We start from the raw sequence: 25331 nt of genomic DNA, 5'->3' as shown, positions 1-25331 counted from the left end.
AGACTCAAAACCAGCTGGGAGATGGCTTGTTCATAAAGTGCTTGTTATATAAACATAAGGGCTGGGGTTCAAGCCCCGGAGCCTGTATGAAAACCCAGACATGGTAGTGTGGGGCCTGAGATGTCAAAAGACAGGTCCCAGGCCTCTGGCTAGCGTCCCATCTCTCCTTAGTGAGCTCCAGGCCAGTGAGGACCAGGGGTAAGCTTTTGGCAGACACAGAGCCGCTCACAACCATCTGTAACCACTTCCTGGGGACTTAACACCCTCTTCTGGCCTCTGCAGCACTGCATGCTTGTAGTATACAGACGTACATGCAGGCAAATAATTTCTTAAGATTTTTCTATGTGCATATATGTATGTATGCACATAGACCTAGCATGGGGTCAGCCACTTCTCCAGGGTTGGATGAGTTTAGAATTAAGCCTTGAGTAGCAATGAGCCTGGTTTACGTTTCCACTTTGCTGGGGCTGCTGATGGCATTCAGTGGTGGTAGAGCATTTATATATCATGTACCACATGTGTTCCTGGTACCCAGAGAGCCCAGAAGAAGGTGATGAATCCTTTGGAACTGGGCTTACAGGTGGTTATGAGCTGCAGTGTGGGTGCTGTGAACCAAACCCAGATCCTCTGCAAATGAGTACTTGGTTTTACAGTTGAGCCATCTCCCTGGAACCCTCTTTTTATTATTCAGATGGGGTGCCTCAGATAGTACCTGGCCTCAAGCTGAGGGCCTCAGCTTTACAAGTACCTAGAACGGTGCGTACCTCAAAGCCCAGCTAGAACTCCTATGAAGTAAATGTCTTCTGGATGTTTCCTCTATATGGTTTGTTTGTTGTCTGTACCATTCTACCCTCTGATTTTAGCCAGTGTACTGATTTTTTTCTTTCAACTGCCAGATTTAGCAATTTTAAATTTCATCTGCAGAAACTTGCAAAGATACTATAAGGAATCCCATTTACTCTTCATGAGATTTTATTGACTTAACATTTTGTGTAACTGCTGTGTGGGGTTGGGTTGGAAGTCAACAGCCTGTCTGTGCTTTTTCAGAGCTCTTTGAAGTGAGTGAGTGAGCTTATGCCCTCTAAAGTCTTCAGGAATATTCTATTAACCAGTTATGTGCAGTGATCAAAATCAGGAAAATCAACTTGACACTGTCACAGTGGTCAACATCCCATGACCTGCAGGCTTCATTCAGATTTCGCCAGTTCTAATCAAGTCCTCATGAGTGTGTTTTTCTGATATGTGTGTGCTGTATGCTCTGGATAGTGTAATGTGTTCAGTCCTTGGGTCTCCTGTACTTCTACAAGATAAAGCATGGGTTATAGTACTTGTTCTCTAGGGAGGTGGACCTTGCTCTATGATTTCAAACTGATTTTGAGTTTGGCAATCCCTGACTCTGCCTCCTGGATGTTGGCACATCTGTATGTACCAACAGTGCATCCCGGTGAGATACTCTGACTTCAGTGTGTCATTAATAATGTCAGTGGCAGCCACTTGTTTACCATGTGTCTTAGCTGTGATAAAGTATTGATACCAAAAGCAATCACAGGCCATCACTGAAGGAAGTCAAGGCAGGAAGCTGGAGGCAGAAGTCGCGGGGGAGTGCTGCTCACTGGCTTGCTCCTCAGGGCTTGTTCAGCCTGTTTTTCTTTTGTTTGTTTGTTTTTTGTTTTTTTAATACCATCCAGGACCACATTTCCAGGGGTGGTACTGCCTCCTGTGAGCTGGGCCCACCTACATAATCATTAATCAAGAAGATCACCACAGACTTGCTTATAGGCGAATCTTAGAGAGGCATTTTCTCAATTGAGAATCCCTCTTCTCAAATGACTAGCTTGTGTCAAGTTAACATAAAACCAACCAGGACACCATGATAGCTCGTTTCTGAAAAGTTGCCATTGTGTTTGTATTGAGCACATTATGGGGGATGCTTTGGACTATATAGGACTTGTATATCAGTGGTTGCAGATTTCCTGATGCTGTCATTATTCCATCTACAGTTTCCATTGACACTGTGGTGTGAGGAAGCGCTTGCCTTATATAGCTTTTCCGTATGGACTCCTGGGTTCCTGTTTATTGGGTTATATTCCATTAAGTCATTGTAGTTTTGGTGCTCACATTCACCCACACTTGTCTACTTGACACATGCCCATCCCATTTTGAACATTTCTTATTTGATACATTGGGAAGTTCTAAGCTCCTAGCCTGGGGTCAGCCGTTTCTCCAGGATTGGATGGGTTCAGAATTAAGCCCTGAGTAGCAATGAGCCTGGTTTACGTTTCCACTTTGCTGGGGCTGCTGGTGGCGTTCAGTGGCGGTAGAGCACTTGCTTGCTTACCAGATAGGAGGCAACACAAATTTTTAGAAAAGACACCTTCCTCTATTATTTCTAAAGATGTGTATGTTCCCAAATCTTCAGTTTGTGAGTTTGGGGTCTTGTGTATGAGTGTACTTTTCCCCAAATGTTTGGCAGGGAGTAGAGCCGTTCATCATTGCATTAACCTGTCCTCGTCTCCCTGGGAGCGCCCCAGCTCCCATTAGGGGCAGGGGATAGGACAGTACCAGGTAGAATCAACATCAAAAGCGGTCCTCATCTTGTCCGCTCTGAATGATTCTGGCTTTCCCCACACCATTTTTCTTTTAAACCTTCTTCCAGAGAGTTCTGTCACTATCTGGAGTTTTCCTGATCAAGGATGGAAAGTTCAGGCTAAAGTCAGGTGAAGAGCTTTCATGCTTTTGAGATAAGATGAGTCTTAAAATAGAGGGGGCCTTTAAAAATGCCACTATCATACCCCTGCCCTTGGAACCCAGAGCCTCATGCATGCCAACCAAGGGCTCTCCCACTGTGCCACACACTTGCCACACACTGCTTAGACTATGTATCTTCAAGTAAAAGACAGTGATTATCTAGCCATGATATGGTGATCTCGACCATAATGTCACCTGTGGTTCAGCTCTTTGCCTCCAGACGGTCAGCAGCTGCCCTGTATTGGGCTTAGGACTGGCTGCATAGTTTTCTGCCCCAGGGCTCCCAAGTGATTTGGGACAGTTTAAGCTTGAGGCTCTCCAGCAATCCTAATACTTGGAATTAGGATCCCATGTTGCTATTTCATTTTATAACATCTTTCTATCTTTTCAAAGAATCACTAAGTCATCCTGATGCGGCTCTGTGCTCTTTCATAGTTTTTTTTCAGGGGCCACAATGTTACAAGCTGCCCTGGGTCAGTCTCACGTCTACCTGGAGAGCACTGGTAAAGTTTCCACCTAGCATCAGGTATCTCAACACAGATGAGACTACACCAAAAAGACTTTTGGAATTCTTACTGACCTGGGGCTGAGGAGATGGCTCCAGATGGCTCCGCTGATGAAGTGTCTGCCATTCAGGCATAAGGACCTAAATTTGGCTCCCCCAGGTACCTGTGTAAAAGGCTGGGTGCAATGTGTATCTGAAATCCCAGCACTGGGGGTGAGCACACAGGCTGGAGCCCGTTGGCCAGGCAGCCTAGCCAAATTAATGAGCTCCAGGTTCAGTGAGAGACCTGCCTCAAAAACAAAGTGCTGAGTGACTGAGGAAGATAGCCAGTGTCAACCTCTGGCCTCTATAAGCGCGCGCGCGCGCGCGTACACACGCACACACACACGTGTGCATACCCAAATGGACACATACATCACACTCACCTACACGAGTGTATTTGTGTTCACACAAACATAAAATTTTTTACTGATTTTGGGGTCTTAATCATAGAACTGTCTAAACAGAAAATGTGGCTTGAACTTGATGTTAAGGCTTTGTCAGATGTAAGCAGGTGTGTTTTATTGCACCCTCGCTAAAAAGAACCATATTCCTCCTCACTCTAGAAACTGCCTCATACAGTGGTGGAAGACCTGAGCAACTAGTGCTCTTGATTTATTACCTTCCTGTGAGGGTTGGCAACATGTACCCTTTCTTGGGGCAACTGATTCACACTGTGTATTATATGCCAGAAATTCTGAATGGAAATCTTTACTTCAGAGATTGCATTGCCCTAACATCCCAACTTAGTCCTCAGAAGAGACTGGCCAGTGATAGCAACATGGGGTATAAGACAGCCGTGGCTGTGGTAGCTAGCTGTGACCTACCACACACACGACGCTCCAGACTTTGGTCTTAGTTCAGAAGTAGTCTTGACAGCTGAGAGCTGCACTGAGGTGGGCAGATTCAGGGATGTGGTCAAGGTCACAGAGTTTGAGAGCTCTGGATGAGAGCCGTTAGCGTAAACATCTCGATACAGATGGAATAACGTTTAGAAGAATTGTGACTTAGCCCATGGTCAACCCATCAGTGACAGAGTGGCCTGACTTACTGTTCATCTAACACTGATACCTTTGTGCACACTGAGTGCACAAAGCTTAGTAGTCAGTACATTTCGAGGGTCAATTTTTTGAATTGAGGACCCCAGCAAGCAATGAGAAGTGCTGGCAACTGATTAGCAAGTCAAATCCCATTTAGTAGGGAGAAGAGGGTCTTCCAGCCAGTACTGAGCTCTACCAGAAGCCAGCTTTGTTTTCTGATGGCTGTGTGGCGGCTTTCGTGAGCCTAGCATAGGGTCTGAGACTTGTAAGCCACATGCAGATGCTGCAGAAAGAAGTGCCGTTCTGTGCTGTCCTGTCCAGGGACGGTGCCACTGCCTAGTGAGGAGGCCTCTAGGGAGCCTGTGCAGAATTAACGCAGTATTAATCAAGTCAAATGTGCCTAGAAGGATGAGTCACTGTGGCCCTAATTTCATTTTGTCCCATTTCCCCCAAGTGCCTCACCAAATGTTTCCCCTTCCAGCAGTAAGCAAGGCAGAGCTTCGGAGGGTATCACTTTATTCCAAAGTTGATGGTTATCGGGGGTTTAGTTTCCCTGCTTCCTTAGAGACGCTGGGGAGGGTGTGGACAGTCAGTGGAGGAATAAAAGGGGCAAAGGGCAGACCCTGTGATGTCCCTGGTTGACGTCTCTTGACCTCTACACTGAGTGAAGCAAGGAGAAAAAGGCTTGAAATTAAAATTAAATATGCAGATAATGACAGGGTGACTGAAAGTTTAAAAAAAAATAACATTAACCCCTTTTGTTGTTATGTGACAAGGTCTCATATCCCAGGCTAGCCTTGAACTGTTATAAAACTGAGGATGGCCCTGAACTTCTGATCCTCCTGCCTTCTCCGTGTGCTGAGATCGAAGCTGTGTACCACCATGCCTGTTTTATGGAGTGCTGGGGACTGAATCCAGGGCTTGAGCTTTTTAGTTAAGCTGCATCCCCAGCCGAGATACTAATTTCATTTCCCATGGTTGATTCAACCAGGCATTAGCTCCCTTTTATGAGACTAGAAAGGCTGTTTCAACTAGTTTTCCTGTAGTAATTGGAGACTTGTTTCCAATTTCAGAAGGGAAAAAAAAATGGAGATTTTTTTTTTGAGGTACTGGAAAGAGAATCCAGGCCCTTGTGCATGCCAAATGCTCTCAGTGAGCTACGCCTGGTCTGTCACCATCACTGTGAACATTTCTTCTGGGAAACAATGATTTCCTGACATAGGAAAGAGGAAATAGAGTTTTAAATGTTGTACAGGAGTTTCCAACCACAGAAGGAGCAAAATGCCAAAATAAAACAACAAAGTTGTGGAATTGAGAGAGTGGCTTAGAGCCAAGACAAGCCATGCCATTGGGGGAAGGCAAGAGAAGCCCTGCTTCCACTCCAGGCACGGGCACAGTCCAGGGAGCAGCACACCGGACCTCCTCCAACCTGTGTGTCCAAAAGAAGGTGCATGCAGCCCACGGCAGGATCTTTGCAGAAGGTGTCCAGGGAAGAGCTAGGCCGCTAGATGTTCTCCAGCTATTGAGGCCAGAGCCTCAGGCTACGGACAGCAGGCAAGTGTGTCATGTCTGATGCAAGCTGAGCCTGGGGTTCAGGTCTTAAACAACAGGAAGCCCCCAAACGCAGCGTGTGGTTGGCTCCCCTTTGTTACTGACCCTTGGATTAACTCAAACCACACCCTCTCACCCTTCTGCAGCTCTGCCATAGCAAAAGCAGTGGCTGTGCTCCCACCCCTCTGTTCTGCACTGTAGACTGGAACCCGGCGGTGACCTTCGAACACCAACTGCCCCACGCCTGGGCCTGGGCCGAATGGAATGCTCACTCCAAACCAGTAGACGCCACGTCTCGGGGCTCGGAAGTAGCCGTGTTCGGGGAAGTAACCGCTGCCCATGTTGATGGACGTGGTGTTGAACTTCACCATCTGCACAGCCGTTACCACTTCTGAAGAGCTGCCGTAGAAGGCCACGGGCGAGCCTGCGAGGGGAAACAGGGAGTTATCCATTGTCTCCCAAACTCCGCCTCCTTTGCCTTATTGCACTAGGAGCAGGACATTCTTTCTAGAGACCTCGTACATTCCCAAAAGTGTTTGTCTCAGACAGTGTGGTTTCAGAGAAAGGGAGAGAAGGGGAAGTACAGATGTGCTGTCTGGCTGATGAACGCACTTTCTCCTTTGATCTTCAACAAAGCACTCTCTTTGATCCCATCCTTTCAACTCTCTAGAGAAACAAGTGTCTTCGGCTTCCCAAGGCTCATGGCTTGGTGGGCTGTGCTAGAAATCCGGGTATCCAACTCCCACGTGCCTGCTACCTGCCAAGGATCCTTCCTTCCTTCCAGATCAGTGCTGGGGGTGGAACACAGCCTCACACATGGTGGACAAGTGTTCTACTAAGTCATACCCCGGCACATACTTGCTGGGAATCTTGAGACATCTGAGGGGTGGGGGAGAGAATATTACCTATTCTCAAAATAACCATGGGAGATAATTGAGAGCAGGAATGGTAGTTCTTACCAGATATGGGCACAAGAGCATGAAGAAAAAGAAAGGAGAAACCCCTTCAAGCCAGGCATGGTAGTCCACATCTGTAATTCTAACATGGGAGACAGAGGCAGTAAAATCTTCATTTTGAAGCCAATCTGAGCTACACGGTAAGACCTTTCCTGAGTAAGGGGGACCCCCTCTGGCTAGTCATCTAAATTGTTTGTAATTATTATTTTATATGAATGGGTATTTTGCCTGCATGTATGTCTGTGTACCATGTGCATGGGTGCTACCTACAAAGGCCAGAAAAGGTCACGAGATCCCCTGGAACTGAGGTTATAGACAGTTGTGAGCTGCCATGTGGGTGCTGGGAATTGGGCCCAGGCCCTCAGGATGTACAGCCCGTGCTCTTAACCACTGAGCCATCTCTTCAGCCCTGGTTAGTCATTTTAATGATTTCCAAAATGTTGCACAGAGCCCTAGCATGGCAGAAGGGGAAACTGGAGGGTATAAAGGGACAGTTTGATGATCCAGACCACAAGCAGAGAGCAGACCTTGGACCCTCTCGATTTGGGGTGCTTTCCTGGCTTCCTCACTTGTAGAAGCACAATCCTGCTGAAACTGGAGGCAGAGCAACACCCCCACCTGAACGAGAGGAAGGGTGTCAGCTACACCACCCATTCAGGAAGCTCAGAAAACTAACTGACGGCCTGCAGATGGGGCAAGAATGTACCTTATGGAGTCCAGAAAGTGAGGCGAACCTTAGCAAGATCCTCTTGGGAGTCTCTTCATCTCTGTCTCTGTCTCTCTGTCTCTGTCTGTCTCTCTGTCTTTCTGTATCTCTGTGTGTGTGTTTGTGTGTGTGTGTGTGTGTGTGTGTGTGTGTGTAAGTTCCCTCACTTCTCAGAAAATGGAACCAAGACTTCAAAGAAGTCTGCAAAGCAGTTAGTGACTTAAGTCTCAGACTACAATGCATCTTTTTGCCTCCAAATCCAGAAATAGCCTCAGGAATGACAAAACTTTGCTTTTCTCTGGAAGATTTTATAAGAATTGTTCATGAATAGCTTTCCTGTCTGTGCCACAGGGACTGAGGGCTGGTGCTGCAATCCCCAAAGCATCCAGCAGGTGGGGCTCCTGCCTTGGCGAAAGGCTGCCCTACGGTGCCTGCTGGGGGCCATTGGTTCTTCTTTCAACCTGCCTACAGCTGGGAGTCCACCCCAGTGGGACTTCAGAAGACAGAAGGGCTATGCAAACTGAGGGTGCACTTCCCTGCAGGGTACAAGTCGAAGATCGATGGCCTTCTCGAAAGAAAAGAGTTTTTAAAGGGAAAAAATATTTTCTGAAATTAAAAAAACAAAAACAACAACAACAAAAACATACTGCAGGAGTAACCAGACACCTAACCTTATCAGGCAAACAGTGAAAGTCATCAACATGTTGGGGCTTGTTCCACTCACAAGAGAAAAAGAGATGGAGGAGTTAGCGTACGTGGATGCAGCTCTCTGGAAAGGGGAGGGGGCATGTAGAAGGGCCCCAGTTCCTGCACACTACGCCCGTGCTGGGGAAAAGAAGCTATCAGGTGTTGTGACAACTCGGGTGTAGGTGGCCCCTTAGGGGCCTGCTGTGGATTTGCTGCACCTCAGCACCAGCCTCTCCGGGCTGCTCACTGCTTGGCTGAGGTCATTGCTGGGCTTGAACCTCAGTTTCAGGTAAGATGTGATGATAATGAATGCATGCTTGAGCAGCTAAGGCTGAGTCATAATGATAAAGCCCAGGAGAGGTACCGCAGGGTATTTACACTGCCCACTGTATTTACTAAGGAAGCCCCTTCCTTCTGAGCATAAGGCCTTTCCCTGTGTTCACCTTTTGTGGGGGTGCTGCCATTGTAGATGATCCCTGCTCCAATCTACCCTCCCTAGAGTGCAGGGGTGAGCTTATGAAAGACAGGGACTGGGGTGAGGGTGAAGAGTTGAGACATTCTACTCTGTTCTGCAGCTAGGGCTTCTGCCAACTCCTGGGCTCTGGAACTACAATTGACTGTTGAGACTTATGCCTCCCTATACTCCAGGTAGCTTAAGACGCTCATAGCCCATAGGTGTGGAGGCACACTCCTTGAATTCCAACACTTAGGAGGCAGAGGCAGACAGATCTCTGTGAGTTTGGGGCCAGCCTGGTCTACAGAGCAAGTCCCAGGACAGTCAGGGCTACACAGAGAAACCCTGTCTCAAACAAACAAAGAGGCCCATAGCCCTGAAGAGAAGGGGAAGGTAGCCTCCTGAGTGGTGACCAATGATCATCCTGCTCTCATGCACCCCATGTCCCCACCTCCCCCGGGGAGAAGGGGGCAGCTGGGTAGGCAGGTAGTCCTGCCCTGGACTCACACAGCCAGTCTCCAGGGCCCAGGCACTCACCTGCTTCCCAGAGCTCTGAGTCGAGGACACCTTTCTCCATCCCTTTGGCACGTGCACCTGCAGACATCACCACTTGCTTCTTCTCCCTCTTCCGGGATGCTCCTATCTGCTGCTTCTTATCTTTCTTACTCAACATGGTGTGCAGCTTACCTAGGTCTAGGCTGATGTTGCTTGCCACCAGCTCTTGGAAGTTCTGGAAAAGGCTGCGGAAGAGCTGCTGGTGCTGTCTCAAGCTGTGCCGGGTGTCAGAAAGCATGCTGTGTAGGTCTTCAAGGGAGCCATTGAGGGAGGCAGCCCAGGAGGCATCACAGCACTGCCCAACCTGCTTGACATCAGAGCTGAGGCGCTGAATCTCCTGCTCCAGGTTCGTCAAAGCCGTGGCTTCCTCCTCCCTTCCAGAGTCGTGACTGGGTTCCAGTCGCTCTGCCAACTGTGGGTGCTGCTCCAAGGCCTGCTCCAAGGCCTCCACCCGAGTGGCCAAGGCATCCCAGCCAAACGCCTGTTCCTGCAGCCCGCTGGCGGCGTCCTGCAGAGCGAGGCGGATCTGGTCATAATTCAGGGGCAGAGGGCGAGGCGCCTCCTCTGACATCTCCTCCATCATCTCTTCCCCGAAGAGGGCAGCCAGCACCGCCTGATGCCGCAGCGCATCCTCCAAAAGGGCTGCGAAGGAGCCATGCAGCTGGCGCATCTCTCTGCCGGTCTGGTTCGCCACGGTCTTCAGCGCTTCCACCGCGTGGTCCAGCGCCCGCAGCTGGCTCCGCATCCGGGCCCTCTCGGCCCGTGCCTGCTCACGCTCTACTTTATGCTTGTCCATCACTGAGGACATGGCATCCACAGTGCTTTGCAACGCCTGCAAAGAAGAACCGTCCAGCTGGTGCTGCTCATCCAGGCTCACCTGGGTCTCTTCCAGGGTGCGCATGGCGTCCCTTTGGCCCTCCCGGATGACGTCCATGTCAGAGTAGAGCCTCTGGCAGTTGCAGTCCTTGACATACTTGATGAGGTCTGCGTGACCCGCCTGCAGATGCTGCAGAGTGAAGTTGAGTTCCAACAGCTGCCGCTCTATCTCCTCTTTGTTCTCCTCCATGATCAGGGACTTCTCCATCAAGATCACCCGCAGCTCTCGAAGGCCCGTGTGGTTCACCAGCAGCTCCTCCACCTGCCGCTCTACCTTGCTGATCTGATCGAAGGTCTCATCTGATTCAGAATACAGCTCCTTGATTTCATCCACGTGCCGGTTCAAGACACTGTCCATGCTCTTGATGGTGCTCTGCAACTCCTCCTCCTTCTGGTCGATGACTGTGTACAGAGCAGAGATGTTTCTCTGCAGCTGGCCCAGCCTGGCCTGCAGGCTCTCGGGCTCGGGCCTTGCTGCTGCTGCCGCTGCAGATGCCACCACCAGGCTGCCCTCTGCCCCTGGAACTTCCTGAGCCTTGACAAGCTGCTTTAACTTGGTGCTCATCTCAGCTTGGACCTCAGAGAGGGCGTGGTGCAGGGCACGGCGCTGGGCATGCAGCTGGTCCTCCACGTCCTGCTGCAGCCGGCCCACTCTCTGGTTATTCTCCTGGACCTTGGCATCAAACTTGGCACCAAGCTCTTGGAGGTCAGCCCTGGTCACGGCACCCTCCTGGAGCATCTTGACGGCCTGGTGATTGGCCTCCACATCAAGAGACAGGTTTCTGATAGCCTGGAAGAGGCTGTGCAAGCTCTCACCGAAGCTCTTCCAGATGGGATTGAAGTGTGCCTTGAGGAACGCATCGATATGGGGCTGCAGCGGGTGCTCTGATATCCTGCCAGAAAACCCTGCAGCAGATACCATGTTTCACACAAGTCTGCTGCAGCAGACACCCCTCCCCGGGCTGGGGGAGGAGGGTCTCTGAAGTCTGTGCCTTCTTGGGGGCTGCCACTCACCGAATTCTGTTTGATTGGCTTCCATCCTCTCAGCTGTAAGGTTGCTGGCTGGGGCCTCCCAAGTGCCTGGGAGGTCATCTTCTACCAGCTGGGCATCATTCTGGAGATTTTGAAGCAGGTGTTCCTGTGGCACCTTAATCTCATTGAACTCTGTGCCAGGGTGGCCTAAAAACATACCAGTGTTAAAGGCAAACTCACCAGGCATGGGCAGATAGATAATGCAGTCAAGAAAAGACTTGGGACTCAGAGCGAGGGAATACGTTGGCCCCTCTTGAGCTGGAGCTTAGAAGCCATTAGCCTCAGAAGGGCAAATGCAGCTCTCTACCACCTTTCCTCCCACAGCCACAGCAGACATAACTAATCAATCAGCACATTTCTCTTCTTAGCCACAATTCCATTCCCAGCAGCTCCAACCAATAGATAGTTGACTACGTAGTGAAATCCATCCCCTATCCCACCCTTGAAATCAATTCATAAATGGTAACTCTTTTGTGTTAAGGCTGAGACTAGGGGCAACATCACTTCCACGTCCTGGTGTTGGGGGGCACAAGTGGGGGGACAGTGTGCAAGAGTGTGGAAAAGCTTCCTCCAAGTCTGGGAGCTTGTGTAGGTCAAGGAGCAAGAAAGGTACCTGGCAAAGCCAGCTTTCCAAGAAAAATGGGGTCAGAAAAAGGAATGGGTATCAGCCCCAGGCAGCAGACCGAGGGCCATGGGAACTTCCCTGGAGAACAGTGCAGGACCACAAGGACACCCATGCTGATTCCAAGGACAAAGTTTTCCTGAGATGGTGCTGCCCGTCAGAGGGGGAAGAAGTAAACACATGAGCTCTGTCCTTCTAGGAAAGCAACACACCAAGTTCAAAGCCATCCAGCTGGTCCCAAGTCTCTGGGAGTTCGCCACTTGGCTCCGTGGGCTCGGGGTTTGCTGTGGGATCTGCAGAGGGAAGCATGGTGTGCTGAGCCCAGAAGTCAGAAGAATAGTATGATTTCTGGGGTCAGGGTTTAGGGGGGACTTTGGGGAGCCCTACCATAGTCCTGGCAGTCTGGACCATGGAAGCCTGGACAGCACCTCCAGGCCTGAGAGATCAGCACCTTCTGTTGGACCTGGTACACTGGCTTCTGGACCACTGGGTACCTGAGAAAGAAGGCAGGGGATCAGCACCTCTAGTGGGCCCACTGGGCCTGGAAAATGGCCTGTCCATCCTACTCACATGACTTTGACTCTCTGGCAGTCAGGAGCCCCCTGTGGACATGGCTGCTGTGAATGGACCAGTAATTTCTCTGTTTTGCAAGCAGCTATGTAGGTGACCAGTCTAGAGATCTGGTAAGGGCACCAATTCCTGGAAAAGAAGCCACAGGGAAGGGTTGCTGAGCCTTGCCTGACTTCCGATGCCCCACCAATGTCTGGGGATGCCCCACCCTGCCTCCTGCCCAGCCCAGCTCTGGGGTTCTGGAAACCATTAAATGCCAGGGAAGGGAGCTCTTGTCTCAATCCCTAGGCTCTAAAAACCACTCAGAAGAGCCCCTGACCCACTGTCTCCCCAAAGCCTCCCCAGGGCCCGTGGAGGGAGGCCAAGGAGTCCCACATTATAACACAGCTACCTGCAAGCTGCCCGGCTCTCACTATTCCCTTGATCCCAGGGAATGTCGTGCTATGGGTGGGGCTTGGAGAGCCTTAGGTCTGAATCTGCAGTTTCTGGCTGTATGACCTTGAGAGACACACTTAAGGAGTTCTTATTTCCCCATCCATGGTTGGAGGTGGTGATGCCCCTTTCTAAGTGGGCGGAGTATCAAGTGCTCTGGAAGTACCTTGTGCCCTGTCCTGGCAGCTGCCCGATTCTACTCCCCATCTTTTCTCACCAGAATGCGCCTGTGCCTACTACTCCCTGGCCCTGCCTACCGGGCAGTTGACTTTCTAGCAGTAACTGGGGAAGGAAGGTGGCTGGGTGGAACAGCCTCCTCTCTGGGAAAGGCCTCCACTTGGTGATCCTGCAGAGCAGCTGGGGACACATTCAGTATACTCAACACTTGGGAGGCATTCTCTCCATTTTTACTCCTTGCCTGTATGCACTTGTGAAGTCCTGGGGATGGGGAGCACTCCCACTGACCTGGGGGCTGGTCCCTGGGTTCAATGCAAGGGTCAAAGCATCTTTCCCTCATAGTTAGCTACAGAACAAAGCTCTTCAGAGATGCCAGTGGCGATGGCCTCTGCTGCCCCATACAATTCAGCACTGATGACACTGGACATGCAGACTTTCCCTTGCGGGTCCCAAGGGGAACGGGCAATCTCAGAAGAAGGGATGTGGTCAGGACCTGTAAAAGGTCCGATTACAGGGCTGTGTCTAAAGGGTGAGTCAGACAAGGAGCTGGGAGTTTGGACAGGGCTGTGGATGTCGGAGGACTGCAGATGGGGGCCAGGGAACTAGAAACCTTAGAGGCATGGTACCAGAGGCAGAACTGGGTCATTTCTTGAGGCCATGGTAAGCAGAGATTCAAGCAGGGAAGTAATATCACAGAGGCACTCTGGTTCCAGGATCCAGAAAGGATGGGAGTCAGTAAGATACGGATGGTCTCTGGTAGCGGTTTTATGGTCTAGAGGAGAAACATGGGCATCTCGGACCAGGTGATGGGGACATGGAGGAAGTGGCCAGGCCTGATAGTCATCAGAGAGCAATGTTCAGGGGCTTTGCTGGTTGGTGGCTTGTTGGTATTGGAATTTCACTTTCTGAAGCAGCTCTTTGCCCTGGGGCCATTAGGCACCATTACAGATACTGGGGGTAGGGGGAGGACTTAATGGTCAGTGTGTGACCACATCCATTGTGATCCTGAAACACATACACACCCCACACCCCACCACAGCACATGGCCTGCTCTCCCACCAGACTCCTAGAAGCCTGACAGGCAGCTTCACCTCCCGGGCAGTAGGCTAGAAAAGCTTGGCAGGAAAACTACCTAGTCCCAGCAAAGGAGACCTGAAGATGGTGACATCAGGGGAGCCTCCCGGTGAACTGCCCACCAGAGACCCCTGCACCAAAACAGCTCGGAAAGGCGCAACAGGACAGCTGAGGATGAACCCTGAGAAAACTCTGTTACCAAACAAGGACGCTGAACCAAGGTGCAGCTTGGTGTTGGAGCACATGCCTGGCATGTAGGAGGCCCTAATTAAATCCTCAGTACCGAAGGAACGAAAAAGATCAGCAGGAGGTCAAAAATGGGAGAGGGGTTCCATTGGGAGAGAACTGCAACTGTTTGTAAAGAAAGAATGCCGCCCCCAAATTTACGCTGGTCCTTCCACCACGTCGGTAAGAGAAGTTGCTGCATGGACGAAACCAAACAGGGACCACGTGAGAGGCGGGAAGTGTGAGGGGTCGGCAGGGTATTCAGAGAACAAAGAGAACACTTGAAAATGAAAAGACTGCATTGGCCATAAAAACAAAACCAGGCTGGGGACAATCCTCAGGCAGAGTGCTTGCCCAGCAGACAGGAAGCACTGGGTAGATTTCCAACACCCTGTAAAAATAGGTTTGGTGACACAGGCCTGTCATCCCAGCAGTTAGGAGGTGGAAGCAGGCCAGGATTTCAAGGCCACCTCCATGATGAGTATTAGGCTAGCCTGGGCTATATGAGACGCTGCTTAAAAAACAAAAGACAAGCCGGGTGGTGGTGGTGCACGCCTTTAATCCCAGCACTCGGGAGGCAGAGGCAGGTGGATATTTGTGAGTTTGAGGCCAGCCTGGTCTACAGAGCGAGATCCAGGAAAGGCGCAAAGCTACATAGAGAGACCCTGTCTCGAAAACAAAAAAAAACAAAAAAAAAAAAAAAAAAAAAAAAGGCAAAACACACTATAGATGGCTCAGTGGTTTAAGAAAGAACACCTGCTAGTCTGGCAGAGAACCCAGGTTCAGTTCCCAGCACCCACATGTCGGCTCACAAACATCTCTAACTCCAGGCCTTCTGACCCCCATGGGCACTCAGCATCCATTTGGTGCACAAATGTATGTGCAGACAAAACACCCATACACATAAGTAAAAAAATAAATAACAACAAAAGTAAACAAATACCAAGACAGAAAGAGCAAGTGGAAATGAAAAATAAGAGATTATAGAGCATCAGTCCCAGGCCCAGCATCCAGACAACAGGGACAGCAAGGGGAAGAAGTGTGTGTGTGTCTGTGTGTGTGGTGTGTGTCTGTGTGTGTGGTATGAGTGGTGTGTATATGTCTGTGTGTGTGGTGTGAGTGGTGTGTGTATGTCTGTGTGTGTGGTGTGAGTGTGTGTAGTGTGAGTGGTGTGTGTGTCTGTGTGTGTGGTGTGTGTGTGTATGATGTGTTTGTGTGTGGTGTGTCTCTCTGTGTATCTATGTGTGTGTGTGGTATGTGTGTCTGTGTGTGTGGTATGAGTGGTGTGTATATGTCTGTGTGTGTGGTGTGAGTGTGTGTAGTGTGAGTGGTGTGTATCTATGTGTGTCTGTGTGGTGTGTGTGTCTGTGGGTGTCTGTGTGTGTGGTGTGAGTGTGTGTGGTATGAGTGGTGTGTGTGTCTGTGTGTGTGGTGTGTGTGTAGTGTGAGTGGTGTGTGTGTGTATGATGTGTTTGTGTGTGGTGTGTCTCTCTGTGTGTGTATCTATGTGTGTGTGTGTGTGTTGTGTGTCTGTATGTTCTAGAGATAAAAAGGCTTGAGTTTTCAGATACAAAAAGTCCACTAAGAACCTGCAATAAGGTAGAAATAAACTCACATCAAAGCTCACCACCGTGAAATTTTAGAACTCTGGAAGCAAGATGGTTATATCTACATCCTCATAGAAACAGAAATCAACACACATACACTGACAGAGGAAGAGGGAGAAAGAGAGAAATTCTTTCTGGGCGCTGGGACCAGAGTGCCTCTGTGATACTGCTTCCCTGCTTAAACCTCTCTCTGTGACTTCTATCTCAAAAATAAATAAGTTGGATATATTACAGAGCTCAATGACAAAAGAATTGCCTAATAATTTGTATGTGTGTTGCTTAATTGCCTATAATTGTATGTGTGGATGGAGAGGAGAGAGAGAGAGAGAGAGAGAGAGAGAGAGAGAGAGAGAGAGAGAATGGTCTTGAACCTCTCGACAACATCCCCTGTAGGAACATATTGAGAATTTTATTAAAAATAGTGGCAGAAAATAATTGCCAACCTAGAATCTTGTGTACGTATTATCTATCAGTCAACAGAAGAATAAAGAATAGACACATTTTCAAACACAGCAAGTTACAACCAGGTCATTTACTTAGCATACCAAACTGGGAGGGTTGCGAGAGCTAGGAGTTCAAGGCCAACCTGAGCAACAGTGTGCAACCTCTACCTCAAAAACGAACAAACAAACAAATCAGATGTATCAGGTTTCTCAGCTGCTGTCTCCTTCTACCTCTTAGCAGTGGATTAGTAATAATGTGGTTCAAAACCCTGCCTGTACATCAAAACCATCTGCGGCTTCTTAAAAGCTAAAGTCCCTTGTGGGTTGAAGGTGCATCTTGATGGTAGAGCATGTGCTGAGCATGCCAGAGATTCAATCCCCAGCATTGCGATAAAGTAGTAATAATGATCAATCTCTAAGCCCAACCCCAGACCAGTTTCAGAAGACCCCAAGTCTGAGCCAGAGCATTCTAGAACTCTCTGGGTCATTCCAAGGCACAGCCTAGAATCGAGTGCCACTGGGACACAGTGCGAGAGAGCAAAACAGCCAGTTGTGGAGGAGAATGCTTATTCCAGCACTCGGGAGCCTGAGGCAGGAAGATGTTGAGTTCCAGACTAGCCTGAACTACATAATAACTTCAGTCTTTTGAGGCTGGAGAGATGGCTCAGTTTTTAAAAGAGATGGCTGCTTTTCCAGAGGACCTGGGTTCAGTTCCCAGCATTCACATGGCAGCTCACAACCATCTGTATGTAACTCCAGTTCCAGGGGATCCAACACCTTCTTCTGGCCTCTACAGGCACAAGGCACACACATGACACACACACAGACAGACAGACAGACAGACATGCACACACACTCAGGACAATGCAGTAGTCCAGAGGACAGCTTGCAAGGCAGCTCTGGGGGAGTCTTCACCGGGAACGCAGTCGGTTGAGGACACACTTGTGTGAACCTCTGATGTGAGTGCTGAGTGTAGACCAACAGTTGAGAAACTGAGCTTTTTAAACAGTGACAAAAACACAGAAAACCAAGCAAAAGGGGGGGAAAGGACAAATGTTTTAATCCAGGGAAAACTAAAAGTATGCAGAGAAAAAAATGATTCTTAGTTTATTTCAAGATTCAAGTCACGCCGGGCCGTGGTGGCTCACGCCTTTAATCCCAGCACTCGGGAGGCAGAGCCAGGCGGATCTCTGCGAGTTCGAGGCCAGCCTGGTCTACAGAGCAAGAGATGCAGGACAGGCACCAAAACAGCACAGAGAAACCCTGTCTTGAAAAAAAAAACTCAAGTCATGTAGCTGTCACAGAAAAGAAATAGCAGTGTTAAGTATGTAATTCAGAAATACAGAGATCAATAACAAAAGAATTGCCTAATGAATTGAAAGTTAACACTTTGAGGGATGGGGGCTGGGGCTTTCAATGGTCTCAGTGAACCTTGTAGAACTGACTGTCTTCAGTCCAGGAGTGTCATACTTAGCTTCAGCTATGAACTTGAGGTGACCTAGAGTGACCTGGGAATAGGAAACCTCAATTGAGGAACTGCCTAGATAAGATTGGCCTGTGGCTAACTGCTGCCAGAGTGGAGGGCCCAGCCCACTATGGGTGGTGTCATCCCTAGGCAGGTGGACCTGGGCTGTGTAAGAAAGGTAGCTGAGCAAGTCAGAAGGTAAGCAGCTTCCTCCAAGGTGTAGTTCCCACCTTGGCTTTCCTCTCACCTTCTCACTGGAAAGGCATATTAATTCTGCAATAGATGGGCTGTAACCTGTTGGCCAAACGCACCTTCTCTTATTGCACCCAAATAAACACTCAAATTGCTTTTGATTAGTATTTTATCATAGAGACGCAAACTATGGGCTGTCAGCAGGCTTTCTCTCTAAAAAGACAGACGGTAGATATTTCACACAGGACTAACTGCACATCTGGCCAAGGGCAGGATGGAAATTGGACCTAATTGTTCAACAATTATTTAGGATTTTAAGGAGGCTGGAATGTACCCAAGTGTAGGCCCCTCGGAGTCCTTGTAGGGCCCCAGGGCAGAGCTCTGTATGCAACTGTTCAGGAGCATGCCCTTGAAGCTGGCCCTGAGTGGACATTGTCACAGCGACTCAAGTCTGTCATAACCTGAAAGCAGTCTCTAGAGATATATATCAATAAACGAGTCCAGCCGTGCTCCAATAAAACTTTAATTAAAAATCGGTAGCCCACTGACTGTTGTTTCTGGCCCCTGCATAGGAGTGTGTGTATCTAAAACAATGAAACTTCAAATAAATAAATGAAATTGTGGGAGGCTTGGTGGTCCATGCCTGTAATCCCAGTACCAGGGAAACTGAGGAAGAAGGATTTCAAGTTTCTGGGCAGCCTGGCCAGGCCCAAAAAAGAAAAAGAAAGTCAGGGGCTTCGGAGCTGTTGGTCAAGTACTTTGCCACATAAGCACGGTGAACTGCGTTTGGTTCCCCAGCACCCATGGAAACAGGCAGACACAGCGGTGCACACCTGGAATCCAGCTCTGGGGAGGCAGAGGATCCCTGGAGCCGGCTGCCCACCGAATCTGGTCTAATTGGTGAGCAGGAGGTTCAAGGAAAGATCCTTGAATAGGTATAGAGCAATTGAGGAAGACACCTGAGGTCGACATTGGGCTTCCACACGTGTGAATGTGCACGTGTATGGACACAGGCATGCACACGTGTGAACACGAGCATGCACACACAAAGGAAGGAAAGTTGGTAGAGTGCTTGCTAGCATGCGTGGAGTTCTGAGTTCAGTACCAGCACCACGTGAAACCGGGGATGGTGGTACAAGCCTGTAATTCCAGTACTCAGGGGGTGGAGGCACGAGGATCAGAAGTTCAAGGTCCCCTACATAGCAAGTTCTGGGCCAGCAGCTAGAATTCTTAACAACCCTGTCCCAAAACACAAAAACAAAAACAAAAAAAGGAAAAAAGGCAAGAAAGGAAAAGTGGTGCATGGTGGTACTTACATGTAATCCTGGCACTTGGTAGGAAGAGGCAGGAGGCAAGCTGGAGGAGGTTCAGTAGTTCAAGGTCATACTCAGCTACAGCAGAGAGTTTGAAGCCAGCCTGGGCTACCAGAGACCCTGTGTCAAAACAAAACATAGGAATGCTGGCTGGGATATGGAGGTGTAAGTGGGGGACAGTGTCCCTATTGGTGAGAATGTAAATTCGTGCAAAATGGATGACAATGTAGATATCCCTCAAAATAATAAGAGCTGGTCCTGGCGATGCATGCCTATCATCCCAGTGCTTGGGAGGCAGGAAGTAGGAGGATCAGAAGTTTGAAGCCACATGGACCAGCTCAGGTGATATGGAAACCCTGTCTCAAAAACAAACAGGGTAGCTGGGCAGTGGAGGCGCCTGCCTTTAATCCCAGCACTGGTCCAGCCTGCTCTACAGAGAGAGTTCCAGGATAGCCAGAGATATACAGAGAAACCCTGCTAGAAAAACAAAAACAAAAACAAAACAAAACAACCTAAACAAACAAAAACAAATTAACAAAACAAATGGTCTGGAGAGATGGTTCCATGGTTAAGAGCACTGACTGTTCTTCCAGAGGACCCGGGTTCAGTTCCCAGCACCTAAGTGGTGACTCACAACTGTCTGTAACTCCAGTTCCAGGGGATCCAGCACCCTCTTCTGGCCTCCTCAGGCACTAGGCACACACATAGTGCACAGTCCAACATGCAGGCAAAACATCCATGCACATAACATTTTTTATTATAATCTAAATTTTTTTATCTTTTTAAATAACAGAAAATATTTTGTGTGTATTTATGGGGCACAATATAGTTTTGTTGTTTATTTTTAATTAGCATAAAATGTATACAAAAATAGTTAAAGCCTAAAACAGAGTATACAATAACCATATGAACCAGCTACCACACTCCAGGGTGTATACTGAGAGGATCTACACCAGCAACCAGAGGTACCTGCACATCCTGTCTACCAGGCTCTGTTTACAGCAGTCCAGGTATGGAGTTAGAGCAGATGGCTGTCAGCAGATGAATGGATAAAGAAAGCATTAAGTAGTATAGTACATACATTTATATAGGATATATATTTATATATATATGTGTGTGTGAAATATATATCCAGTCATCGAGAAGATTGAAATAATGGCATTTGCGGGAAAATTGATGGAACTAGAGATCATCAGATAAGGGAAGTAAGCCACACTCAGAAAACAGATATTTCGAGTTTATTCTCATACACAGAATCTGGACTTAAAAGCAAAAAGGGCCTGAAAGTAGAAGCGAGACTATGAGAAGAGGAGGAGGAGGGAGGAGGGAGGAGGGAGGAGGGAGGAGGGAGGAGGGTGCGAATCCGGCAAGTACATGATGCGGATGTATGAAAGCATCGTGATGAAAGCTAGGGAGAGAGCTCGCTGGTAAAGCGCTTGTCTGTGTCAGCACAGAGCCTGAGTCTGGATCCTCAGCACCCACGAAAAGGTCAGGCGTGGCTGAATGCACTTGTAATCCCACTGTTGGGGAGGCAGAGACAGACAGACAGCCAAAGACAGAGAGAACACCATGGACCAGTGAATGTCCCCGGATGCACGGGGCTGATGGCACACTCCAACCATCATGAATTATCCAGTCCAGAATGCCTGAGAACAAATGTAAACAAGCCCACCTCACGCACCTTGAAGCGTGCTCCTAGAGCCCAGGAGGCCTGCGCCTGGGGGCCTGGCCTGGTCCAGCCTGCCGGGAAGGATGGGACTTTCCAGCTCTCCCTCCTGAACTGAAAGCCATGCCGGGCTGCCCACCCTTCCTGCCCATGACTTTCTCTTCTGAGCAGCCACGCCGTCTCTGGGTCTCCCCTCCCTTGGCAGCTCCCCGCTTGGCACAGCACAGGCAGCCAGCCTCGAGGCCCTGGGAAAATTCCTAACCTTTGCTTTGGTTTCCTCCGGCTCTTGGCAGCTCCCGGGAGGCCCTCAGCACATGTGCCCCGGGCATGACATGCTGAAGTGCCCCATTGTTCTCACTGCCCTCTGCCTCAGGCCTGCTCCCTCTCTTGTACCCTCCTATGAGGAGCCCTGCTGGACACCCTCATCTCCCGACGAAGCTGTGCTGAGGAACAGGGGCCAGTCAAGAGTGGATGTAGGATCTGTCCCCAACCCTGTGTGGCGCAGACAGGAGGGGATGCTGAGCCTGAGTGGGAGCTGGGAAACCTGAATCTCTCCTCCCCTTTCCTTCCTGGACTCTGGTGACCTTGAGTCAGGCCGCCTCCCACTCCTGGAAATGCACAGAAGCGGCGGCATCCCTAGAGACACAGAGAGGGGCTGTGGGGAAGGCTGACAGAGCCTGCCGACGGGAGGGGCTGGTGCTCTCTGCCTAATGGCTGTGCCTCGGCTGCTGTGGCCGCCTTCACAACAGTGTCTTTGCTAGTCAAGGAGCCCCAAGGAGCCCATCTCTACAGGTTCTCCCTGGCTTGAGGGTGCCCTTTCTGGCAGCCTTGTTCTCTGAGGTCTGCATCCAGCTGTTAGGGTGACCGCCCCAGGGAAGTCGTCCTCCCGGGGCTTTGTCCCTGGACGGAGCGGTGGGTTGGTGGTATATCTTGGCAGGGAAGCCATTCACCGGCCAGCCTGGACCTGCGACTCCCTGAGTCTAAGGCACCTAAGGCGCCTCAGCCATGGTCTGTGAGGCTCTTCCCTACTCACGCCCAGAACCCTGCATCCAGGAGCAGGTACAGATACAAAGGCACAGTGTTGGCTCCACTCTGCTGCTGTGTGAGCTCTAGTGACATGTTGAACAGCTCTGGGCCTTGAACTACCAGCTACAAAAGTCCCCAGTGTTCCTTCCATTAGGGGGAGCCTGCTGCTGGGACACTTTATACTCCCACCCCGCATTTGAGTGCATCAGGATAGGGAGCACTTGGCTCCAACCCTTTTGAGACCCGAGGCCCTGAATGGCATCCCTCCACCTGAGATGACACAACAACATAGAAGAAGGGCCATCTCTCCCTGGTTCAGTATGGCCCCTACCACAGACCCAGTCGCTGGAGCGGCTGACTTGGGTCTGAGGAGCCCACATGCTATACCCACAACCAAGCCGAGGAACTAGGAAGAATCTCTTCCCTTTGACATCCAAAGGTGCTCCTTGTTCATTCCCTGCCCCTGCAAGATCCCCCAGGGGCTTAGGAAGCAGCTAACCATGTCCCTCTTTTGCCCTGGGACCTGGTAGTCTGGGGCCACTGGGTGTGGAGGTTCTGACTTGGTTTGTTTCACGGTTCTTCCAAAGGCTCTTATCCCTGTGAGTCCAGGGCCTGCCTGGTCCCAGGTCTCTGGAAGTTGGAGGGCCAAACAGAGAGGAGGCCTGGGTCTGGCAGCAGAGGTTTGGTGATTGATGCCAATGCTGCCTCCCCCACCCCCAACTGATGGAGCACTGGAACACAGGGCCTGGGTCCTCTCCCCCTCCCCTTCCCCTGCTCTCCAAGGACCTGAGCGTCACTTCTGCCTCCTGTCACAGGAACACGGGAAGCAATCAGCCCGGGAAGCAGCAGTGTTTCCTTCCTTTCCCACCGGCTCTCCGGATACTTCAATAACTTGAGCTTAGACTGTGGGGTCCGAGCTTCCGGGGATGTGGAAAGGAAACTCCAGTAGGCAGGAGTCCTAGCTTGGGTGACCTGGTCATTTCTGGGCCCAGTGCAGTATGCACAAACCCTCTAGTCACCAGAGCCTAGGGCAACACCGCCCAGGGAAAGATGGAGGGTCCTCTGCTCTCAGGGACTAAGGAGCAAACAGGCCCTCTCCACACCCAGGAGGTGGGAAGAACCAAAGCTCCTCCTTCCTGACCCTCAAGTTCTTCCATCCTTCCCTTCACAATGGGAGGAGGGACTGGCTGCTGATGGCTCTGGGGAGGAGAGGCTTGGTCCCCAGCCCTGAAGCCCTGAAGTCAGAGGTGGGTGGCAGGATCGCCCCCATCAACAGTCACCTGTGCGTGAGAGCCGGAGTAGAACCGGGGATGGACGGAGCACCCCTTCTCCCTACACTGCCAGACCCACCCCTTCCTCACTAAGCAGGGCTTGCTCCTGTCACCCTGCGGCTTCCCCCTGGCTAAGCCTGCTTTCCAGAAAGTGCCCAACCAGCTATTCCCCCGAGCGTGTCATGGAAACCTGGCCCAGGCAGATTTGTCTGGGAACCCCATCACAGGCCCTTTCGTATGTAGTGGGGAGGCTGTGGGTGTGAGTTAGCCGCCGCTCAGCCTTTTAGATCGAGGGGTTCCACTCAGAGCTGAGTATGAAAGGAAAGGTCCAGCTCTCCTTGGCTGTGACCTAGGGCAAGTTACTCGGCCACTGTGAGGTGAGTCTTCTGCTCCTCTACTGTGAGTAAGCGTTGGGAAAATAATAGAGAGAATACTTGAAAAGCTGTGCCCCAGAGGCTGGCCCGGCCAGCGGCACCTGGGTTCTACCTTGGACAAGTTCAGTCATGAGACTCCAAACCCTGAGGGACAGACCTAGAGTCTAGGCACCTCCGAGCGTACAGAGGATGTTGGAAAACCACCTCTGGGGGCAGCTGTATCCTGTCCATCCAGGAGGCCTCATGGAATTGCTCTGGGATTCCCTGCCTCCATGAGCTTGGGGGACCCTGGAGCCCTCACTCACTGTTCACTCCTGGCCTGGTACCTTGGACACTTAGATCCAAATGCCTCCCCTGGGAGCAACCGTCCCCTAGGGCTTAGGCTGGGCCAGCCTTGCTGGGGTTCAGCTTTCAGGGCTGAGTTCCTTCGAAGAGCAGGAGCTGGAAGCATCTAGAACACCAGTCCCTCTGAGTCCCATGCTGGTAGCTGATGGTGGGAGCTGCTTCCTCTATGGCAGTCTCAGTCAAAGTTCCTGCCAAGGGTCAAGCAGGGATCACCCTGGCATCCTCAGCCTGGACCCTGAAGTACCCAGATCCAGGAAACTAGCACCCGTTAGCCACACATCAGCCCATTCCACAGATGCATATCTGGGGCTCAGATGGCCAGGATCTCCTTACCGTCCAATGGAGTCTCTGCTGGTTTCTGCAGCCTCCATTTCCCAGGCTGCAGGCACCCTGGGCCTTTGGGGATCAGAGAAGCTGGTACCAGGGTCCTGTGCCCCGGCTCCCGGAAGTCCCCAGCTCAGGTACCCCCCAAGGCCCAGCAGCAGTGTCAGGATCATGGCGAGGGGCAGGCTTAGCTGGCTCCACTGAGGCTCAACCTTGCAAGTGACTCCCAAATTTGCTGGTGATGTGGTCTTCAAGTAAAATCTCGGAAAGCAAAGAAAACATGGGGATAACAAAGGGAGGAAGTGGCCTGGTCCGGCCCACCCGGTAAGTCTCATCCGCCCCCGCCTCTTCCAGCCTGGCCCCCTCTGAGGTCACCAACCACTCAGGCCAATTCCTGTGTCCTAAGGGCACTTGAATCAGGACACTGGGGGTGTGGGAGACACTTGAGGGTGGCCCTATCAACCCCATTTCTACAGGACTCTGTTCCAGGCCCCCCTGGAGATAGGATCATAGAAAGTGTCAGGCTTAGGAGATCTGGTGCCACCCACGCCGTCGGCCAGGAAGTGGGAAGCAGGCATATCATGCCTTCTTGGCACCTTTTGTGCTGGGCTATGGGAACCAGCAGGTGGGTGGTAGATGCTAGAATCGCACAGCACATGGCCCAGTCCAGGGTATGGGGAAGCACTGTGTGTTTCTGGTCTCAGCTTTCCGACAGGTTTGACTGGAGAGTTCCAGGCTCAGGAGCATCCGGGATGCTGTGGGTAGCTAGACAACCATGGCAGTCTGCAGATGGGTCACTCACTGGACAGACCCTGACCCCTGCCTAACCTGGGACACGGAGGCATCCGCCAAGGCACTTAGCTTCTGCACACAACACCCAGGGCACAAGACCACCATGGCTTTCCAGGGATGAATGAGGGACAGTGATAGATTGGGATGTGTCCAGCCTCCTGCAAGCATCCCCTCCCCTGGGATGACAGGAGTCAGCAGGGCAGAACTGAGCCAGTAGGGGCCCAGGCCCTGCTCTCTGGTGTCCTCCCTGGGGCATGCTCTTCT

General features: G+C 50.6%; 1 protein-coding gene across 1 annotated transcript; it reads right to left on the bottom strand.

The window, feature by feature from the left end:
* Positions 1–4831: 4831 nt before the first annotated feature.
* Positions 4832–24551, bottom strand: Mmrn2 (multimerin 2). The gene is made up of 7 exons (XM_059274139.1): positions 24285–24551; positions 12342–12470; positions 12159–12265; positions 11984–12064; positions 11132–11296; positions 9224–11023; positions 4832–6307 (listed from the first exon to the last, which is right to left on the bottom strand). Exons 1-7 carry the CDS (start codon positions 24446–24448, stop codon positions 5925–5927), a joined length of 2829 nt encoding a protein of 942 aa, XP_059130122.1. The 5' UTR covers positions 24449–24551; the 3' UTR covers positions 4832–5924.
* Between the last annotated feature and the right edge of the window lie 780 nt (positions 24552–25331).

Source organism: Peromyscus eremicus, chromosome 9 (assembly GCF_949786415.1).
Source record: "Peromyscus eremicus chromosome 9, PerEre_H2_v1, whole genome shotgun sequence".
In the NCBI taxonomy this organism is placed as follows: domain Eukaryota; kingdom Metazoa; phylum Chordata; class Mammalia; order Rodentia; family Cricetidae; genus Peromyscus; species Peromyscus eremicus.
The sequence above is the reverse complement of the archived record's forward strand: the minus strand, read 5'-3'. Positions and strand labels throughout refer to the sequence as shown.